The sequence below is a fragment of the Schistocerca cancellata genome, chromosome 6 (assembly GCF_023864275.1).
Source record: "Schistocerca cancellata isolate TAMUIC-IGC-003103 chromosome 6, iqSchCanc2.1, whole genome shotgun sequence".
Taxonomy (NCBI): domain Eukaryota; kingdom Metazoa; phylum Arthropoda; class Insecta; order Orthoptera; family Acrididae; genus Schistocerca; species Schistocerca cancellata.
In genome coordinates this window covers 323,827,695-323,846,959 of record NC_064631.1, presented here as the reverse complement: position 1 = coordinate 323,846,959, position 19,265 = coordinate 323,827,695, and the positions used below count along the sequence as shown (strand labels likewise).

At 46.3% G+C, this 19,265-nt stretch overlaps 1 protein-coding gene across 1 annotated transcript in view; it reads right to left on the bottom strand.

The window, feature by feature from the left end:
- LOC126191401 (acetylcholine receptor subunit beta-like 1) overlaps positions 1 to 19,265 on the bottom strand; it is an 895,743-nt gene that overhangs the window by 608,895 nt on the left and 267,583 nt on the right. The window contains exon 2 of the mRNA XM_049932266.1: positions 9,159 to 9,295. Coding sequence (XP_049788223.1) covers positions 9,159 to 9,295 — 137 coding nt within the window. The remainder of the gene's footprint in view (positions 1 to 9,158; positions 9,296 to 19,265) is intronic.

The following is a 19,265-nucleotide window of genomic DNA, read 5'->3' as shown; positions in this document are numbered from 1 at the left end:
TTCAACTCGAGTGGCCTCATATTTTCGATCCGTGGTTCGTCGCAGAAATCCATCCTGGTGAACGCGGGGTTGCTGGCCCTGGCGAATTGGACGGATCATAGTGGGGCCGGCTGCGTGCACTAAGCCACGTGACATATATCGCAGTAGCAGCGCTCCCATGGACAGCGTTTGGCAGAGAGGGAGTCTCACCACTGTTTGAAGGCGACTCTCGCACCTACATCAACTTGTGTTCTCTGGCAGCTTGCCGCATTCTGATTATGGGTGACAGCACTTTCTGGAACTATCCCTGAAGTTAACTTCGTTTTGTAGCAAGTTTTTCTCTTGGGTCAAGAAAGTGCGACGAGTCTTTCAGTCTCTTGATTGGCTTTCTCCGAAGATGTTGTCTATTCTTCTCCTCATGTTATTGGCTGGTATAAATTTAGCTTTCCAGGACCGGATAAGCATGTTTGAAACTATTAAATTTGTGCGGGATGCACCTCTGCCTCCCGTAATTGTTATATTTATAAGAACTGTTCCCCTTAAAACTTTGCAGTTCCTAAAAGAATTCTATGACGCACTCCCTGCTTGCGTTTCGTCTGAATCAGGGTAACTTGTAAAAACTGGGTGAATGAATTCCGCTCCCTTTCTGTGTGTGTTGACGGGTTCAGCATCCTTGCTTAGCAAAGTAGCTCGGAGTAATGTAGGCTTTAAGTGTTAATACGACGAAGCGGGTGTGTATGTGCAAGCTGCATTAGGATTTAGCCTATTTGTTAAAGAAATTGATCTTCATTTAATTGAACGTATTTATTCTAGTGGTTGCTTGGACACTTCTTCATTCGTTATTCACTTGTTGGCTCTAGAGTCGTAATCTAACTCATGGTGTGTCCTCTGTTTCCAGTGTAAGCGCATCTCTGTTTCCAAGCATGTTTTTAAATTGCCTGTCAAACTTGTTGAGTAATTTGAAGTAAGCGTTCTAGTTCTTGTTTGAGAGCATATGTGTTCGCCAATTTTTAGCCAACTTTGTTATCAATTTTTGTGCATTTGCCTTCTAGAGTTGTTGGTAAGTGGTTTAAGGCAAGTATCTTGCTCGCCGTTTTTAACTCACATGCATTATTAGAGTTCGTTGGGGTCGACTGCATTCAAGGACAAATTTCTTTGTTTATAAAAGGAAGAGATTCCTGTGACCAATTACAGTGGATAGCATGTCAACTTGAACCACTTTTATAATTTGCATTTCAAGGGTTTTCTATGTATACTTTGGAATGAGATGGTATCTGAGTACCTTGAGCAGCCTAACGTGTGAGGCTACCCGCTTCGCCTCAGGCGTCGGAGCTTAGACTTATTCTCTTCATTTTTAGCTGACATTATTCATTTGCACAGTTAATTTTATACTGTCAAGAAACTTGGCCATTGTAATAAAATCTACTTGAAGTTCGTATCACAAATGGTGTTAAATCCCTGTTTCCACAGACTTTCCATCCCCAAGGCAACTAAGCGCCAGTCCACGTTTCAGAAGAGATTTGAAGCGTTTGAAATGTAATGTTACAAATGGGTGCAGAAAATTAAGAAATAAAGGGATTTTCAGTTGAATGGGAGAGCAAAGGAATACATGGAAGACACTAGAAGGAGGGACAGTATGATAGCTATGTTAAGGTACGATGGAATAAATTCTATAGTACTAGAGGTAGCTGTTGTGAGGAAAAAACTTTAGGGAAGACAATCTGAAACATACCCAACAATTAAGGATGTTGGGTGTAAGTTCATAGCTGAGATGAAGACACTGGCATACGAAAAGAAGTGATGGAGGTCTGCATCAGGTGAGAGAGAAGATTGTGTAAGCACCCTTCGTGTACTCCTGGCGGCCCTCAACGCAAGCCGAGGCCTCGCAAGAATAACTTTGAGGAATGTGACGACGGAAGACAGTGGCAGTGGAACAGGAAGTGAAAGTGGGTGTGAACGTTTATGATAATTCAGTGCAGTTCAGTTTTTGGGCCGGCCGGAGTGGCCGCGCGGTTAAAGGCGCTACAGTCCGGAACCGCACGACCGCTACGGTCGCAGGTTCGAATCCTGCATCGGGCATGGATGTGTGTGATGTCCTTAGGTTAGTTAGGTTTAAGTAGTTCTAAGTTCTAGGGGACTTATGACCACAGCAGTTGAGTCCCATAGTGCTCAGAGCCATTTGAACCATTTCAGTTTTTGGTATTTGTCAACAATGCGTCTATATGAAATCATTAACAAGGATGAAAAATATTAAAATCATTATGAGCGGTCAAATTTTTGAGTAAATTCTGCTCCACAACTGCGCGTTGCTCAACACTTTGAGTGGCAGAAATGAGACAGTAAGAAGCACCTTTAGTGGTGGCCGCTGATCACGTGCTAGTGTGCTACAGCACACTGTAAACGTCGCGCTAAAATTACGCTATTTTTCTTTGAGTGCATGCTGGTGTGCAAACAAATCAGATGAAAACATGTTTTACTGAAACTAGAAGCCACAGTGTCGAGTGCTGAAATGACTTCACTGCACTACGATATACTCAGAGACAGCACCCGGCTGTATGTGTTTGGCTGTTCATGCTCTAATGAGACGTCACCACTGTCTGCGCCGGGCCAACAAGATATACCAACTCTGTGACGTACGACACAGCACGTGACACTATAGATCTGCAGACTTCCAGCGACAGTCTCCAGTAGAGTTATTATTTAAGTCCACTCCAGTACATCGTACATACGACAAAGTTTACGACTATGCTGGGTACCTTTGCGTACTGATTTCTCGCCTGGACCCACATGTAGCCGAACTTTCGCAACGTATGTCGGGCAAGGCAACTAGTGTGACGTTACATGTTCGTTGCGGCGCCAGTATTTCCTGTGGGCCCCGTGCCGACACTAACAGAGCTACAATCTTCGGTGCACCACACAAGTGGAGGCGAGAACGGAAATAATACGGAGTATAGCAATATCCTCACTGCGCTGATTAAGCTTCATACAAATAACCAACGAAAAGACAGAACCGGAAAGCTAATCGAAAAGCGCTATGTTTCACTCACATGTAGGGTTTATATTGCTAATATGTTCTTTGGCGCATACAAGATCTATCAGAAACACGTCACCCTTGATAAAATTTCGTATAATTAAATGTCAGTTAATGATGTATCGGCGGTAAAAGCCTTAAGGAGACACTAACATAAGTAATAACAGATTCTGGAATCAGCAACGACATTTGTATTCTTCCTTGTCAAAACTTTTTGGCAGTTTCGTCTGAGCCGGCCGGAGTGGCCGAGCGGTTAAAGGCGCTACAGTCTGGAACCGCACGACCGCTACGGTCACAGGTTCGAATCCTGCCTCGGGCATGGATGTGTTTGATGTCCTTAGGTTAGTTAGGTTTAAGTAGTTCTAAGTTCTAGGGGACTTATGACCACAGCAGTTGAGTCCCATAGCGCTCAGAGCCATTTTTTTAGTTTCGTCTGAATGTGTAGTTAATCCGAGTGTGTGGTTAGGCAGAATATATGGGAAGAATGCGGTAACCAACGTTGTCGTGCGGTAGCGTTCTCGCTTCCCACACCCGGGTTCCCGGGTTCGATTCCCGGCGGGGTCAGAGATTTTCTCTGCCTCGTGATGGCTGGGTGTTGTGTGCTGTCCTTAGGTTAGTTAGGTTTAAGTAGTTCTAAGTTCTAGGGGACTGATGACCATAGATGTTAAGTCCCATAGTGCTCAGAGCCATTTTTGAACCAACGTTGAGGCTTTCAACTCCAAGGTATAGACAAATTCTGCAGCAGAAAACAGGAGCGTATGGCTTGCATTTATCGTCACGGAATACTAGATTTATTTTAATATATTTTTTGTGAAGTTGTCTTCTGTTTATTTTTGTAATATTGTAGCAGATTTATAAAATTTTGTACGAGCCACCACTGAACAGTTTATCATTGATTTGCGAGAAACGTGGAGCGAAAATCTGCAGGTAAGTGCTTTTTGCAGTGGGTAGACAGATTACAAATGAAGTGAGAGCTTTACCTACAGGCCGATACAAGAAAGTGTGTCAGTAATTGTAGTGAAAATCAAGTCTTTAGTCTCCGTTAAGAGAGACATAGATTAACTGGCAAGTCACCCAAATGATTAACTCCCTCCTCACCCTCCCTCACGCATACAAGCTAAAGAGACACTGTTTCCTGGTGTGCTCCCTTTATAGTCATTTATTGTTGACATTATAAATTTTCTACTTCTTTACACTTACACTGTCAAATATGTTTATCTGTTTTTGCGTTAACAATCTACTTTAGGACTATCTTTGTCAAAATTGTTCACCACTGTTCTGTCATATTTGATAATTGTATTTTTCGTTGGTAGACATGAAATGGTTCCATAAATCCGCGACGGAAGCATCCGCACAGAAGAAGAAGGTCATGGCCGGTGTTGCCAGAACTACACTCCTGGAAATGGAAAAAAGAACACATTGACACCGGTGTGTCAGACCCACCATACTTGCTCCGGACACTGCGAGAGGGCTGTACAAGCAATGATCACACGCACGGCACAGCGGACACACCAGGAACCGCGGTGTTGGCCGTCGAATGGCGCTAGCTGCGCAGCATTTGTGCACCGCCGCCGTCAGTGTCAGCCAGTTTGCCGTGGCATACGGAGCTCCATCGCAGTCTTTAACACTGGTAGCATGCCGCGACAGCGTGGACGTGAACCGTATGTACAGTTGACGGACTTTGAGCGAGGGCGTATAGTGGGCATGCGGGAGGCCGGGTGGACGTACCGCCGAATTGCTCAACACGTGGGGCGTGAGGTCTCCACAGTACATCGATGTTGTCGCCAGTGGTCGCCGGAAGGTGCACGTGCCCGTCGACCTGGGACCGGACCGCAGCGACGCACGGATGCACGCCAAGACCGTAGGAACCTACGCAGTGCCGTAGGGGATCGCACCGCCACTTCCCAGCAAATTAGGGACACTGTTGCTCCTGGGGTATCGGCGAGGACCATTCGCAACCGTCTCCATGAAGCTGGGCTACGGTCCCGCACACCGTTAGGCCGTCTTCCGCTCACGCCCCAATATCGTGCAGCCCGCCTCCAGTGGTGTCGCGACAGGCGTGAATGGAGGGACGAATGGAGACGTGTCGTCTTCAGCGATGAGAGTCGCTTCTGCCTTGGTGCCAATGATGGTCGTATGCGTGTTTGGCGCCGTGCAGGTGAGCGCCACAATCAGGACTGCATACGACCGAGGCACACAGGGCCAACACCCGGCACCATGGTGTGGGGAGCGATCTCCTACACTGGCCGTACACCACTGGTGATCGTCGAGGGGACACTGAATAGTGCACGGTACATCCAAACCGTCATCGAACCCATCGTTCTACCATTCCTAGACCGGCAAGGGAACTTGCTGTTCCAACAGGACAATGCACGTCCGCATGTATCCCGTGCCACCCAACGTGCTCTAGAAGGTGCAAGTCAACTACCCTGGCCAGCAAGATCTCCGGATCTATCCCCCATTGAGCATGTTTGGGACTGGATGAAGCGTCGTCTCACGCAGTCTGCACGTCCAGCACGAACGCTGGTCCAACTGAGGCGCCAGGTGGAAATGGCATGGCAAGCCGTTCCACAGGACTACATCCAGCATCTCTACGATCGTCTCCATGGGAGAATAGCAGCCTGCATTGCTGCGAAAGGTGGATATACACTGTACTAGTGCCGACATTGTGCATGCTCTGTTGCCTGTGTCTATGTGCCTGTGATTCTGTCAGTGTGATCATGTGATGTATCTGACCCCAGGAATGTGTCAATAAAGTTTCCCCTTCCTGGGACAATGAATTCACGGTGTTCTTATTTCAATTTCCAGGAGTGTATATACTTATATTGATATGGTGTCTGTTCTTTCGGACATGTTCTTCTTCTGTGCGGATGCACACGTATTCCCCGAACTCTTACGGGACTTGGTAATAATGTCTTCCACAAGTAATAAGTGTGCTGGGGTGGGACACTACAAATGTAGTGCGTGGACATACAAAGTGAGAATGTTAGTCTCGCGGGAGGCGTGCACGAGATAGTCCCTGCAGTCGCGCTATCCTCTGTGCCCTCGGTAGCTCAGATGGATAGAGCGTCTTCCATGTAAGCAGGAGATCCCAGGTTCGAGTCCCGGTCGGGGCACACATTTTCACCTGTCCCTGTTGATATATATCAACGCCTGTTAGCAGCTGAAGGTAGTAATATAATTCTAAACTGTTGTAACTGGTCCTTGATATCCTGGACATTGGCGACATGACGGAGTGGGCATATCCCGGGATCTCGCTGCACGCGGGAGCACCTCAACATCAGCAGACAGTTCATGGAGACACATGCCTGGTGTACACGACAACTGTCCTGGTGAAAAATGGCATTACTGTACCGTCGTATGAGAGGTAACACATGAGGACACAGGAAGTCCCCATCAGCCGTGATCTGAAGTCGTATCCCGCGGTTCACCGCACCATGACACTAGGAGTTACACGGTTGTGCCTCTCCAAAACAGCGGCAGAAGGGGACCTCACCCCAGGTCGTCATCATACTCGCCGACGGTGGTCATCCGTGACAGTCAAGGGCCACGATTCGTCACTGAATACAATGCGACGCCATTCATCAGCAATCCACATTTCCCGGTCATATACCACTCCAAACACACCGTCGGTGCTGGCATGGTAATTCTATAGTCCGGCTGCTGCGTGTCTACGACCAGTGGTGTGTAATGACACAGAATGTTCACGGATGACACGAGCAAATGTGAAGGGTTTGCGATAAACCGACCAAATCGAGTTCGACAGTGACACGCCTTTCTCTGCCAGATGCTGATAACGCTGTCTCACAAGAGTACATGACATCTCCGTGTCCTTCACATTGGTCATTCAAGCTCTGACGCTGTTCACGCCGCTTTTATATACAACAAAGTCTGTTAACAACACTAAACGTGAGCAATCCTAATGCCTTCTGCCTGCCGTTCTATCTCTCACACTGAATTGCAAGTGTAATCGTTGATGTACCCGCAGACGGTGTGTGCATGAACGGAGTGACCTGACATCCCGCCGTGCCTCCTGGGTGTTTCACTTTTTTGGTAGGTAATGTTTATGATCACCCTTTAAGATCTCTTATCTTGTTCTCGTTATCCCTATGCGAGATACACGACGGTTGCATTAGAATGCTATCACGTTTTCCACGAATACTGATTCTCTAAATTTACTCAACAGGGCTGCACGAGAAATAAATCCCATTTCCTCCAAAACATATCTGCTACGCTTTCGTTTAGGGTGTCCCGGATTGTTACGATCCTAGCATTGCGGCTCTATTTTTTGTTTTGTTTTCTGTTGTCATGACTGGTTGATACTCTCCACATGCCGGAACAATAGCATTGATCACACTAGCGTGCAGTATTTCTTTATAAATGCAGTGAGAGTTCCCAGAACCCTTGCAATAGGTGTAAGCCATATTTTTCGCCCTCAGTAATGTTGTTCGTCCCGTTTCTTGCGTCATACGGTGTTCGCTGTTTCCATGAGTAGAAAAACGTATTTTCGCTTTATGGTCGGATGCCATAATGGTCTCTTAAGATAAGGATGGGAAATCGCCTGCGCTATTAGACCATGAATCGTTTGATATTTGTTCTGCGTGTTATCGTATTGTAGCTGTTTGTATACGGGATCGTATTTGGTGGGGCTGTTATTGAAGACCAGCCCAGTAATTACCTGGAAAACCACTTGAACACTACACTTGAGAAGATCGGTGTAGCAGAGCAGCGGTCGTTAATCTCCCGCGGGGTAAGATTTAAGTCTGGTTCGCTACCCTGTCTCTCCAGCTATCGCTCTGCGCGAGAAACTATACAAGAGGTACTCATGTCACTGCTTAGTGGTTCCCGTCGATACTTACACGATGTGACGTGGTACAGAGGGTATTTATCTCGTAATCTGACACCTTCAATTTGTTTCTCTTTGCCTTAGGCATTGTGTTGTGCTGTATTTATCGACACTCAAAGAGGGCTGTCATCATCAGACCATATATAATCTTGCCCAAGTCTTGCATTTACTTGCGATTATCCATTGACGTTAATTTTCTGTGAACGACAACATCGTCTGCAAACAATCTGATAGCGTTGCTGGTCCTACTTGATTAGTGCTTTTTTGTATAATGAGGACGTACACCGATGAGTTGAAACATTATGACCACTGCCAACCGTGAGACTGAATGACGCCTGGTGGCGATTATGATGAAGGACAGATTGTTGTGGCCCAGCGTCTGCCAATGAGCATCTCGCAAACGACGAAAACGGTTGGCTGTTCTCGTGCTTAAGTGATGAGCAGCTATGGAAGTTGGTTGAAGGGCAGAGAAACCACGAAGAGCACAAGGTGCTCGACGTCCTCGCCTCGTAAAACTGTGTGGAGGTCGTGGGAGTTTTCGTTCTGTAAAGGAGGACAGTAGGCGATGTGTGGCAGATATGACTACAGAGTACAGTGCTGTCACAAGTAAGCTGTCCGCAACAGTCGACTCGTATTTGTTTCCATGTTGACCAAACGACATCTTCAGTTTCAACTGGAATGGCCATGGGAACATAATATGTTTGAATGAGTCACGTTTCTTGATACACCAGGTCGATTCCTGGTCCGGCTGTCAACGGCTGCTCCAAATAGGCACTGCGACACCGGCGCAGGATGATGAGGGCAGTATTATGCTTTCGGTAACATTCACCTGGCCATCATTGGAATCTGTGGCAGTAATGGAAGGCGCCATGACAGCAGTGACCATCAGCATCCGTTCAGGGAGCATAACTGTCAGCCTCACATGGCCACAATCGTGTTGCAGTGGTTTGAGCAGCATAACTGCGGGAAATTGATCTCTCGTCCATGAGATTTGCCTGATATGAACCCCATGGCTGTAATTTGTGGCAACTGCGTGAACAAAGCATAAATATTTAATGCCACAACCCCACGGAAGCCTACTAGGAACTCGTCGAATCCATGCCGATTAGAATCGGCTCTGTGTTTCGATCCTAAGGTGAGCTAATACACTGGTAAGTAGGTGGTCATAATGTTTCGACTCATCAATGAGTAACAGCGTTAAGAGGTGCCGAGAATGACGTGTGCGGTTTCGTTGATGAGGGGACACACTCTTCCGCAACAGCAGGTCCAGACAGTGCCAGCGTGACTCAGGTCGGTACTCACCACGTTGATGAGCTGAACGAAAGCGAGTCCGAAGCGCACCTCCACCTTCTGCGTCATGTTCTGCACGGGCCGGATGAGCTTGTTGTATCCACGGAACAGGTCGCGCACCAGCCGCTCTTCGTCCTCAGAGCACCAGCCTGTGGGGGCACGAAGAAAGACGAAGCGTCACAACAGGGAAAAACAACAAACAAGAACACAATTAGCGCCGCAGAGCCCCTACGTGCAGTAGTAACAACTTAGTGCCACACAGGTATTGCTGAGGTGAATCGTCACTCGATGGGCGACCAGAACTCTGTACATTGTGTTGGAAAAAAGTCTGCAACACAAACAGAAGTAAAATATGATGTAGGACCTAGGTACTTCTCCTTAGAGGAGAAGGTATTGTAATTTGTGAACTAAAGCAAAGTATGAATAGTATCATTACTAGTTTCGAATTATTTGTATACAAGCTGAGTTCACTGTGTTGCCCGGATATTATTCCAGTCTTCTACTAGTCTATCTTTTTCTTCCCCTTTCTCTGTCCATCTCATCCTACATCCCCCCTCTCCTCCCCATCTGCCCCACCTCTCTCTTTATCCAACTGGTCCACCCCTCCCACTCTGTCCATTTCCTCCTGCCACTCTCTGTTTGTCTACTCCTTCCCCTCTCTATGTCAAAATGCCCCCCCCCCCCTATGCCGATCTGCTGCTTCTTCCTGTGTCCATCTCCTCCTCCCTCCTCTCTCTGTCAATCCCCCCCCTCCCCTTCTCGCTGTGCATCTCCTCCTCTTTCTCTGTTCATCTCGTCCTCCACCCCCTCTCTACCCTCCTGTTTTCTTTGTCTGTCTATGCCCTTCTCACCCCTCTCCCTATCCATTCCCCATTCCGCCACCCTCTCTGTCTCTCTCTCTCTCTCTCTCTCTCTCTCTCTCTCTCTCTCTGTGTGTGTGTGTGTGTGTGTGTGTGTGTGTGTGTGTGTCCATCTCCACATCCCACCTATGTGTGTCCACTCCTCCCCCCCCCCCCTCTCGCTGTCTGTTCATCTCCTCCTCGCCGTTCTCTCTCCACATTACCACGCTCACCCCAATAGGAGTCTGCTGGTTTTTACCCCCATAATATTTATTTCCAGATCGTAATTAATATCTGTATCCAATTTAGTTGACATTTTGGTTTAGGATGAGTCTTTTACCCAAGGCTTTGCCCATGTACGCACATGTCAGATATATTTCACATCTATCTAACATATTTCACATATGTTCTACACATATTTCACCTGCATTTCTAGCGAATTTTGCCATGGAATTTCATTTTCAGCTCAATGTTTCTGGCGTCATATTTCATGAACGATGTGCTGTACAATGATATAATTTTTCCGACACATCGAGTGACACATGTGACTACCGACTGCGAAATGTGCTGGAAATAGAGTTCGTAGCAAAGTAGTAATAAATTAAATCACCAAGCATGATGCTGCAGTTTTTCGGTATTTGACGTCATATCTCCTGAACTACACGTCGGACAATAATATAACTTTGATGGTACATTCAGTGGTGTATGTGAATACTGCATCAAATATGTGTCGCGTGTATACGTAGTAGCACAGAAGTAATAACTTAAAACGTCATGCTTCATAGGACAGTGAACGGTGAAAAGATAGTAAGGTATAAACTTTTTTCCTTTCATCATGGTGTGGGTGGTTTTCAACAACAAAAACAACAAAAAGTTTCGTAAAGTTTTGAAATTGTGTGTGAAGTTTGCTACAAGTCATTAAGTGCTCTCATTCTAAATTGCTGGATGACTAAAGTGTCTATTTTTAAAATATGTATGTATAGTCAGCTTAGCGCCTGCTGCTTCGCTCATGTTGACTGTATGGTCTGCATAGAGTTTTTTTTATTTTTCTCTAATGGAATTTGTGTTACGCCCATTGCTCGTGTGCAAGTCTAAACATTGTGCAAACAGTGTATTTACACTCCTGGAAATGGAAAAAAGAACACATTGACACCAGTGTGTCAGACCCACCATACTTGCTCCGGACACTGCGAGAGGGCTGTACAAGCAATGATCACACGCACGGCACAGCGGACACACCAGGAACCGCGGTGTTGGCCGTCGAATGGCGCTAGCTGCGCAGCATTTGTGCACCGCCGCCGTCAGTGTCAGCCAGTTTGCCGTGGCATACGGAGCTCCATCGCAGTCTTTAACACTGGTAGCATGCCGCGACAGCGTGGACGTGAACCGTATGTGCAGTTGACGGACTTTGAGCGAGGGCGTATAGTGGGCATGCGGGAGGCCGGGTGGACGTACCGCCGAATTGCTCAACACGTGGGGCGTGAGGTCTCCACAGTACATCGATGTTGTCGCCAGTGGTCGGCGGAAGGTGCACGTGCCCGTCGACCTGGGACCGGACCGCAGCGACGCACGGATGCACGCCAAGACCGTAGGATCCTACGCAGTGCCGTAGGGGACCGCACCGCCACTTCCCAGCAAATTAGGGACACTGTTGCTCCTGGGGTATCGGCGAGGACCATTCGCAACCGTCTCCATGAAGCTGGGCTACGGTCCCGCACACCGTTAGGCCGTCTTCCGCTCACGCCCCAACATCGTGCAGCCCGCCTCCAGTGGTGTCGCGACAGGCGTGAATGGAGGGACGAATGGAGACGTGTCGTCTTCAGCGATGAGAGTCGCTTCTGCCTTGGTGCCAATGATGGTCGTATGCGTGTTTGGCGCCGTGCAGGTGAGCGCCACAATCAGGACTGCATACGACCGAGGCACACAGGGCCAACACCCGGCATCATGGTGTGGGGAGCGATCTCCTACACTGGCCGTACACCACTGGTGATCGTCGAGGGGACACTGAATAGTGCACGGTACATCCAAACCGTCATCGAACCCATCGTTCTACCATTCCTAGACCGGCAAGGGAACTTGCTGTTCCAACAGGACAATGCACGTCCGCATGTATCCCGTGCCACCCAACGTGCTCTAGAAGGTGTAAGTCAACTACCCTGGCCAGCAAGATCTCCGGATCTGTCCCCCATTGAGCATGTTTGGGACTGGATGAAGCGTCGTCTCACGCGGTCTGCACGTCCAGCACGAACGCTGGTCCAACTGAGGCGCCAGGTGGAAATGGCATGGCAAGCCGTTCCACAGGACTACATCCAGCATCTCTACGATCGTCTCCATGGGAGAATAGCAGCCTGCATTGCTGCGAAAGGTGGATATACACTGTACTAGTGCCGACATTGTGCATGCTCTGTTGCCTGTGTCTATGTGCCTGTGGTTCTGTCAGTGTGATCATGTGATGTATCTGACCCCTAGGAATGTGTCAATAAAGTTTCCCCTTCCTGGGACAATGAATTCACGGTGTTCTTATTTCAATTTCCAGGAGTGTAGTTTACGCAAACTAAAGTATAGACAGGATATTAAAATTTAATTAAAGTGTTAATGACCATTTAGATGGCTGCCAGTCTTTACATGATTAAAGTATTCCAATGGGTTTAATTTAATATGATATACGTACTTAAAAAAAGAGACAAATCGGGTAAGTTTTTCTGTAGTTGTTAGCGCCAGTCTTACACCTCGTACTGAATTCTCTTATCTCGAACGGATATTCCTGTACATGAAATCGCATTTAAATGTGGCATTTTTTTTGTCAACAGTAATGTTTATTTTTGCGTCGTAATTACCACAAAAATAATTTTATAAACAAATATTAGGCCTAATGAACACTTAGTGTAGTAAAGGTCCGTTTTTTTCTGTGCAACTCTGACAAAATCGATCTGTTGTGGTGACTGTTAAATAGCTTTCTTTGTTTTAGTTCACAAATCACAGTATCTTCCAAACTCTTCACACTAATTAAGGCCACATTAGGATGGACTTTTCCCAATGTACTGCTAACTAAAAAGCGATTCTGGTGACCGGTGTCAGAGGTTTCTGTTAATCCTGCCTTTCGAGTTCTCGTGGTGAAATTTCCCTAGAACCTTTGATCCCAGGCCACATATTCTTTCTTTATAACCAAATTCAGACACAAATTTTCATAGAGTTAGCTTTAGTAACGATTTAGTTTTAAAAAAGGTCATCCTCCTCGTATTTAACTCCATTAGTGCCGTAATTTAAAAAAAATTTAAACAAATATTTATTTAATTTCTGACTGAGAAACCAATTACCAATTTTCGTTGTTCTAGCTTCAAAATTGCCTTAATTTCGACACATTTTCAAAAACCTTATTTCACTCAATTAGAGGTGAAATTTCGCAAACCCCTTGTAATCGATGCCTGCAGCATACGATCAAAACCCTGTCCAAATTTTAAGATTCTATCCTTGGAGGTTTGGGCTGGGCGATGACGACTCATTGAACCAGTCAGGACATTGAGAGGTGGCGCAGCACTCTCTCACTTTAACAACATTGTCTGTAAGATTAACGTTCATATTTTAGGTCATGATCTCACTGTTCCCCAGCACTACATTTGATACGTGTGATTCATAACTTTTCTGCAGGAAGAAATTGTGGGCAGAATGTTCTTATAACTGCTTCTATAACCTGTAGAGAACTTGTAACTGAGTGGCCGTAGTAGAAGTAACGGTGAACAGGAAGAGACAGACGGATTGGGGACCATTAATTCTGAGTGTAGCGATCAGGTTGTGTGAGTGATTCTGGGAAGCAGCACTCAGTGGATAGTACTTGCAGAGGGACATCTGGCCATAGCACTCTCTTCTTTCCTCTTGTGGTCGGAGGTTGCTGGTTCAAAGCACTTTACCTGGGCCAGGCGTCAGTCCGTCGTGAAGGCGGCCAGTTTGCGGAAAGTGGGGGGAGGAAGAGATTTAAGAGACACTTCTGTAAACTGAGCCTTTGTGCAAACTGTGGGAAGGTCATTAAACTGTGTGCATTCTCATGTTAGGTGTGGGACGATACAGACAGAGCGGCTGGCGCACGTGTTTCGTGGTGGCAAGACAGTAACTCCCCTGACGCGCCAGGAGGTAGCCAGGTTCTTTTAGCGAACGGCAAAAAATATACATACTTCATGGGCACGACTGCCTGGGAAGCTTAACAGTTTTCTTTCCGAAACTGGAAATGGATGGTATGGAAAGATCAGATCTCTCCATAAATGAGGGATTGTGGTCCCATCTAGATAAATTTTCTGCAGAAACATCGCCATGCTAACGGTGAAAATGACGCCTCCCTAGTCTAAAATCTCCTTTTTTAGACGAGAGAGATATGGAGTCTCTGACTGGCTCCTCCTAGGATATGCAAAGTGGAGGCTTGCTCCCCCAACAAGGAAACCCTGGTGCTGTGTCTGGGTTGGCTACCAGGCCAACACAACAGTCAAGAGGGCAGATTCATTGAGTATAATGTAGTTCGATTGGTTTGTGCAGAGAGCGAATGTTTTTGCTAATTCAGCTCCCACACCGAGGCTTGGTAGAAAGTGATTGTAATTCTTTGCCTTTCGTCGCCTTCTGCTCCTCCCCTGATGGAGAACATCAGATCTTTCCCTGGTGGGTGACACTTGTGGTCTGTATCTTGTGGTGGACTACGAGCCAGAGGTAGTTCCAACTGTACCAGCAGTAGAACTGCATATCATCTTGGACATATCGTGTGCCATGAGCGTAAACTTAATGGTCCTGAGTCGGCCGTCCGACATTTTGACAATTCCAGCACGCACTGTCTTACCTACGAGTCAAATTGACTTGGCCAGACTAGGTAACAGATGCGCCTCGCACTGAAATCTGCTGGGATTTCAGGGCTCTGATAAAGAAGTTTCCCGCTTTCTGATAATCAGAAGGCCAGACCTCGTAGTTTGCAATTTTTCGAGGACGCGTCAGAATATTGCAGCTGCTGCAGCGCGCCGCTCGTCGGTCGCTCTGAGACGATATTCTGCTGTCGCCTGAATCAAAGTGAAAGGCTAAAATACTGCTTCACCGGCATAGAGTTATTAAATGATATTCACAACTCTCTGTTCTCAGGTGAACCATGTTTGTGATATACTTGGTCGTAGTTGATTCCATCTGAACAGAGTTGGACCTCACAGTGAATTCATGTAAATAAAGACTGCGTTGAAAAAATGATTAATTCAGGGGAGAATTTTATTAGCTTCCATTCCAACATACGCTTTGCCAATCAAACACCGTTCCTTTCCTGGTTTATCTTTATCATTTTTGTGTAAGATTTTTCAGTTAGTTGTAGTTACAAAAGGATCAATAAAACTGGTCATTAATTTGTAAACTTAAATACACCACTGCTCTCATTCATACTCCCTCAACTATTCACTGTTTTTATTTTACTGTGGTCGTACACGGCTACACCAGCAATTTATGTTCCAATCTTATTAAATTAATTAATTTGATTATTGATTTGAGTTCTGAAAGTAACCGCAAGCATAGACAACAAAAGTGCCATGAGCAAATTCACCAATTTCATGCATAAAAGCTAATGGTGTAGCTCACGATTTGAAGGTCATTGAGAAGATAATACTTTTCATTATGTAAAGATAATAACATTTAGCGTCACTCCGATATATATTTATGATTAAAGCAAACGACAACTTGATTCAAATGGTTCTAACCACTATGGGACTTAACATCTGAGGTCATCAGTCCCCTAGACTTACAACTACTTAAACCTAACTAACCTAAGGACATCAACACATCCAAGCCCGAGGCAGAATTCGAACCAGTGACCGTAGCAGCAGCGCTGTTCCGGACTGAAGCACCTAGAACCACTCGGTCACAGCGGCCAGCGCGACGACTTGCAACATTTCCTTTTATGTATACAGATTGATTTATTTGACCTGGTTAGATGTCTGTCATCAGTTCCCTTTTTATGTATTTTGCATTACTTGTACTATGACAAGCATGTTGTAAGTAACATCCAACGTCGAATACATGTGGAAACTATTGTACTGCGGGAAAACACACAGTTTATATTCGTTCATCAGGAGTGCAACAATAATTACAAAGTGTGTGAATGTAGATTTAAGCAATGAGTGCTAGCAGCAATCGATGTAAGAAGACTTGTGGAAAAGGGAGATAAAGAGGCACGTGATAAAACACATGGAGGGAACATTTGTGACTGAAAGATAAAAAATGAGAGAAGCGTAACTGAGAAAAGGTGGGAGCATTTGCTTTACTGTTTGACAGAGTGGAGATCTGGGCAAATATATCAAGTTTTGGGGAAACGTTATGAGACTGAGAGAAGGAAGTGCTACAACTTTTTCTTAAAAGCAACACGGGATTGATTGGCGCAGAGTGCAGGACAGCTTATTACAGAGGTGGGTGGCAGTAACAGAGGAGTCTGCGAGCTAGTTATCATCAGAAGAATTGTTTGAAAAGGAAGAAAAGGAGGGATGGTAAAATACCAGGATATTGAATTACAAAATGAAACTAAGTTCTACCCATAACTACACGCACTTGGATCAGTTGAAATGTTACTCATCAAAGCACAACAGAACAAGCCAGGAAAGGCGAATTCAATGTAAACACCACAAATTATCTTCGCCCTGATCGTTATACACACATAAAAAAAAGTTTTGCATCACCCTGGTTCCCAGAACTCCTGAAGATAGACGTTGACTGTGGATATTGTGTCACAGACACAGTCCCTTTCACTGTTCAGAGATGTCACTAAACCCACCCAAAGATGTAAACAACCGTGCATGAGCAGCGCCTATTAGATGGAGGGGTCCGACAGCCGATTAGTTCCACTCATTCCGCCAGGAAGGAGGTACACGGCTCGTGTTGTTTGTATTTCAACCATGCCTAGACGATCAGTACCGCGGTTCGATCGCGTCCGCATTGTTACTGTGCGTCAGGAATGGCTCTCAACAAGGGCAGTGTCCGGGAACCTCGGAGTGAACCAAAGCGATGTTGTTCTCGGCGAGAACCAAAGCGATGTCGTTCGGACATGGAGGGGATACAGAGAGACAGGAACTGTCGATGGCATGCTCTGCTCAGGCCACCAAGGGCTACTACTGCAGTGGACGACCACTACCTACGGATTATGGCTCGGACGAACCCTGAAAGCAACGCCACCATGTTGAATAATGATTTTCGTGCAGCTTCAGGACGTCGTGTTATGACTCAAACTGTGCACAACAGTCTCCGTGATGAGCAGCTTCACTCCCGACGTAAATGGCAAAGTCCATCTTTGCAACCACGACATCATGCAGCGCGGTACAGATGGGCCCAGCTACATGCCGAATGGACCTTTAGGGATTGGAATTACGTTCTCTTCACCGATGAGTGTCGCATATGCCTTCAACCAGACAATCATCGTAGATGTGTTTGGAGGCAACCCGGCCAGGCTGAACGCCTTGGACACACTGTCCAGCCAGTGCAGCAAGGTGGAGGTTCCCTGCTGTTTTGGGTGGCATTATGTGGGGACGACGTACGCTGCTGGTGGTCATGGAAGGCGCCGTAACGGCTGTACCATACGTGAATGCCATCCTCCGACTGATAGTGCAACCATATCGGCAGCATATTGGCGAGGCATTCGTCTTCATGGGCGACAATCGCGCCTCCATTGTGCACATCTTGTGAATGATTTCCTTCAGGATAACTACATCGCTCGACTAGAGTGGCCAGCATGTTCTCCAGACATGAACCCTATCGACAATGCCTGGGATAGATTGAAAAGGGCTGTTTATGGAGGACGTGACCCATCAACCACTCTGAGGGATCTACCCCGAATCGCCGTTGAGGAGTTGGACAATTTGGACCCACGATCCTTAACGAACTTGTGGTATAGTATGCCACGACGAATACAGGCATGAACCAATGCAAGAGCACGTGCTACTGGGTATTAGAGGTACCGGTGTGTACGGCAATCTGAAGCACATCCTCTGAAGGTTTCGCTGTATGGTGGTACAACATGCAATGTGTGGTTTTCATGAGCAATGAAAAGGGCGGAAATGATGTTTATGTTGATCTCTATTCGAATTATCTGTACAGATTTCAGAACTCTCGGAACCCAGGTGATGCAAAACTTTTTTTGATGTGCGTAAATGAAGGCTACGGTTAACTACGTAATAGTACTAAGTTCTTAATTTTAAATTCTCATATATAAGATTAAAATGTTCACATTACAAAACTAATAGCGAGATATAGCCTACTCAAAATTGACAAAACTGACAAAAAATTACGTAACTACTGGTATAGGTTAAAATGGTTCAAATGGCTCTGAGCACTATGGGGCTTAACTTCTAAGGTCATCAGTCCCCTAGAACTTAGAACTACGTAAACCTAACCAACCTAAGGACATCACACACATCCATGCCCGAGGCAGGATTCGAACCTGCGACCGTAGCGGTCGCACCGTTCCAGACTGTAGCGCCTAGAACCGCTCGACCACCTCGGCCGCCACTGGTATAGGTATATTAGACACTTGCTAAAAGGGCGTAAACGGTGCCCACCGACAAATGTGATGGTGTATGCAATTTCTAATAAATCAAAACAGGTAATGATGCTACCCGTGTGACATGAAGCTGCAATACACACTGAAGAGCCAAAGAAGCTGGTACACCTGCCTAAAATTGTTTAGGGCCCCCGCGAGCATGCAGAAGTGCCGCAACACGACGTGGCATGGACTCGACTTATGTCTGAAGTAGCGCTGGAGGCAAATGACACTATGAATCCTGCAGGGCTTTCCATAAATCCTTAAGATACAAAGGAGTGGCACGTTGTGGCACGTTACAATTCATCCCAGATATGCTCAATAATCATCTTGTCTGGGGATTTTGGTGGCCAGCGGAAGTGTTTAAACTCAGAAGAGTGTTCCTGGAGCCACTCAATTGCAATTCTGGATGTGTGGAATGTCACATTGTTCTACGGGAATTGCCAAAGTCCGTCGGAATGCACAATGGACACGAATGAATACAGGTGTTAAGACAGGATGCTCACGCACGTGTCAGCTGTCAGAGTCTTATCTAGACGTATCAGGGGTCCCATATTACTCCAACGGCACACGCCTGACACCAGCTTGAACAGTCACCTGCTGACATGCAGGGTCCATGGATTCATGAGGCTATTTCCATGCCCGTACACGTCCATTTCATCGATACAATTTGAAAGAAGACTTGGCAGACTAGACAATATGTTTCCAGTTGGTGCTGGCAGGCCCAGGCGAGGCGTGAAGTTT